The 3257-nt window shown below is 38.1% G+C and overlaps 1 protein-coding gene across 1 annotated transcript in view; it reads left to right on the top strand.

Moving 5' to 3' along the window:
• The first annotated feature begins 2911 nt into the window (after positions 1-2911).
• Aoah (acyloxyacyl hydrolase) overlaps positions 2912-3257 on the top strand; it is a 201426-nt gene continuing 201080 nt past the window's right edge. Inside the window, exons 1-2 of the mRNA XM_033764834.1 lie at positions 2912-2929; positions 3047-3204. Of these exons, the coding sequence (XP_033620725.1) occupies positions 3078-3204 (127 nt within the window). The 5' untranslated portion in view covers positions 2912-2929; positions 3047-3077. The remainder of the gene's footprint in view (positions 2930-3046; positions 3205-3257) is intronic.

The raw sequence follows: 3257 nt of genomic DNA, 5'->3' as shown, positions 1-3257 counted from the left end.
TTGGCCCAACCTATGCTGGGGCTGTAACGAGAGAAACACTCACATTTGTGTCTCTCTTCTGCAGGTTTGAGGATCTTAGCCCATGACCTTGGTAAGATAAATGCCTGCCTGGAAAATCTTCAAACCACAAAAACTGATGTTTCATGCACTGTGGAAAGGATAGGATTCTAGAACTTTATCTGCTACTTAAAATTCTAGTCTTTAAAGAAAGGCTGCCAATTTAGATAGCATCCCTAATATGTCACAGTATATAATGAGCTTTTTGAGGCCTAAGCAGGGACAGAAAGAACTGCATGATCTCTTATCTACTCTGTGGTACTTTGGCCTTGTCCTCTGGTCTTGTCTGAGAATGGCACATGACTTTGCCGTATCTTATTTTAGAACAAAGCATTTAGATTAAATGCCTTTTCTTTATCTATGATCCTTTTCAGGTTTTTTCCCCCTTCTCCATAAGAAACAGTGTTTTATTGTCACCTTCAAAGCAGAAAAGAAGCCTCTTAGAAACAGACAAAATCACCCACGGGTAAGAAATATTAATGTAGGAGAGCCTGTAATGAGATATTTCAAGTACTAAAAGAGAACAACCTCCAACCTAGACTGATGTATCCAGCAAAACTCTATTTCAAAATGGAGGGGGAAATAAGACACTTCCAAGACAAAGAACATTTGAGAAACTACATGAATACCAAACCAGCACTACAAGCAATTCTAAACAAGATCCTAGAAAAAGACAATGAAGGCAACAACAGCAAGAGGCCCAACAGAGCAAATCAAATAGGCAAGGCAAGAAATTAAAAGGAGAAGGTGAAACATTAAAAAGAGTCAACAAAAGGCCAATAACATGTCAATAATAAGTCAGTACACATCAGTTATAACCAGCAATGTCAATAGCCTCAATTCACCAATCAAGAGAAATAGACTGGCAAAATGGAATAAGAAGCAAAATCCAATAATATGTTGTATACAAGAAACACACCTAGTGCAAAAAGAAGCCCATAGACTGAAAGTGAAAAGATAGAAAACAATTCTCCATTTGACAGGAGCCCAGAAAAGAACAGGGGTAGCAATCTTATTTGCAGACAAAGCAAATTTCAAACCAAAACTGAATCTAGTATTATTGTTGTAGGACAGTACTGTATCATACCTCTATGAATGTAAAATATCTAGTACCTGCTTTATGATACATAGTAGGGACCGTGCTTTATCAGAGCTACATTTAAAGATATTACTCTAGAATGTTCTCTTTCCAGATGATGATTAAGAGGCTAATAGAAAAAATGGTGCCAGATACCACAGCAGCAACAGAACATTGCTGTTGTCTGGATATTATTCTTTTCTTTGGTTTTTTTTTTTAATGGAATGTGCTGAATGTCTATAATTTTGTTCAGATGACTGCAGAACCTGGAAAAGCTGTTGCTGCTATCAATGCATAACATACTATTATTAGTCCATATATATATATATATACATATATATATATATACACACACACACACACACACACACATATAAATTGAATTTTGGGAAACTTTAACGGTGCTGCCAACTTTGGAAAAAGTCATCCCAATTTACTGTGTTGACTTGGCATTGTACAGAAATGGACAACCATATTGGTCTAGAATTGTTAATTTATTTTATTTTATTTTTCCATGTGTACAGGGGTAACACGTCGTACTAAATATGTAAGGTCATATCTACGTGGGTTTGATTACAGAAACTAATAAAGTATTCTCTAAATAATGAAAAAATAATAAGATTAGACTATAAGAGCGAGAGGCAATTTACATATGTTCAGGGACGATTTTCATCTCCAGAATTAAGGATTATTTTAATGTTACATCATTGCCTTTTCTCTTTTACTTTCCTTTTTAGTTTTATTTTAGGATTCCCTATTTTTAATGTTCATACAGAGATTTCTTTAACTGAAATACCTAATAGTTTCTTTGGTGTGAAAAACTATAATAGTACACAGGATCCTAATGAGACAATTAATAATGTTAAATAGGAAGTAAAGGGCTAAAGGTGTAGGGAAAGTGGGAAGGGTGGGAAAAGGTAATACGGGAGAGGAAAAAAATATGAGAAACTGAAAAAATGGAAATAAAGTGTTTGTAAATGGGGAGGGGAGGAGGGGGTGGAGAGAGGGCAGGGACAAGGGGAAAAATGAGAATCAAGACCTATTATGTAAAGGTACAGAATCCCAATGATGAATGTAACTGTATTTGTATACCTAGATTGTACTAATAACCTCAATAAAAAAGAAAAAAAAAGAAATATTAATGTACTTTGAGATCCTGGGAATACAGATGCAGTTCGCTCAAGTAAATATTAAAGTAAATATGAGTTGACTAATTCTAACCCTTCTTTTTTGCTTGCTTCATGTAAAATCCAGTCCTACTGACTGCCCTTATGCTCTGCACACCAAATGAAAGACCTTGAGAAAACTCGACCCTTTGAGGAATAAGCCAACTTCTCTAGAGCCAAGTAGCTACTTGTCCAGAAATTTTCTTAAAAACAAAGCAAAAAAACCTGACTTCACTATACAAAGCCCTTTAAAGCAAAACAGAATAAGCTGTGAGTATAATGAGGTATAATTTCTACACTACGTGGGCTCTGTGATCACCTTACTACAGGGCAACATGCTTGTAGTGGGTTTTTCTCTCCTTCAATTTTAATTTTACTTGGTTTTGTTTGGCAAGAGTGAAAGGGGAAGAGCCTCCTGAGCAGATCCACAGAGTGAGCCCGACAGTTTATGACCACTGACTTCAGCTGGGGAAGTCGGAAGTGCCGTTGCTACCCTGTGAAACTCGGACTTTTCCTTTACCCTGCAATTTTTAGCTCAGAACTGCACATGCAAGACTCCCTCCAGCTCTTCCCAGACCCAGACTCTGTAGCTCTCTCAGATTACTGAGTCGTGTCTCTCCGTGTTCCTGTGGGGTTTCATTTGCTTCACACTTATTGAAAAGTGGGGGGAGGGGTGACAAAGGGGAAGAGGAGGAGAGAGGGAAGATTGCTCCGCTCAGCGTTCCTCACTTGGCCACCTCTGCAGCCAGGTGGTGACTCTGGTGGAGAGCTTGGAGATGAAGTCCCTGTGCAGGATCCTTGAGGTGGCTCCTGTGTTCCTACTCCTGCTCCTTCGCTCCTTGGCCTCTCCAGCCTCTGGTGACCAGTTCAGCCTGGGCCACTCCAGTAGCCACCACTGTGTAGGTAGGTACTTTTGTGGTTTGTTTCTTTTTTTTTTTTTTTTTTTTTTTTTTTTT

Source organism: Fukomys damarensis, unplaced genomic scaffold (genome assembly GCF_012274545.1).
Source record: "Fukomys damarensis isolate Sample0158 unplaced genomic scaffold, DMR_v1.0_HiC HiC_scaffold_17, whole genome shotgun sequence".
NCBI lineage: Eukaryota > Metazoa > Chordata > Mammalia > Rodentia > Bathyergidae > Fukomys > Fukomys damarensis.
The sequence above is the reverse complement of the archived record's forward strand: the minus strand, read 5'-3'. Positions and strand labels throughout refer to the sequence as shown.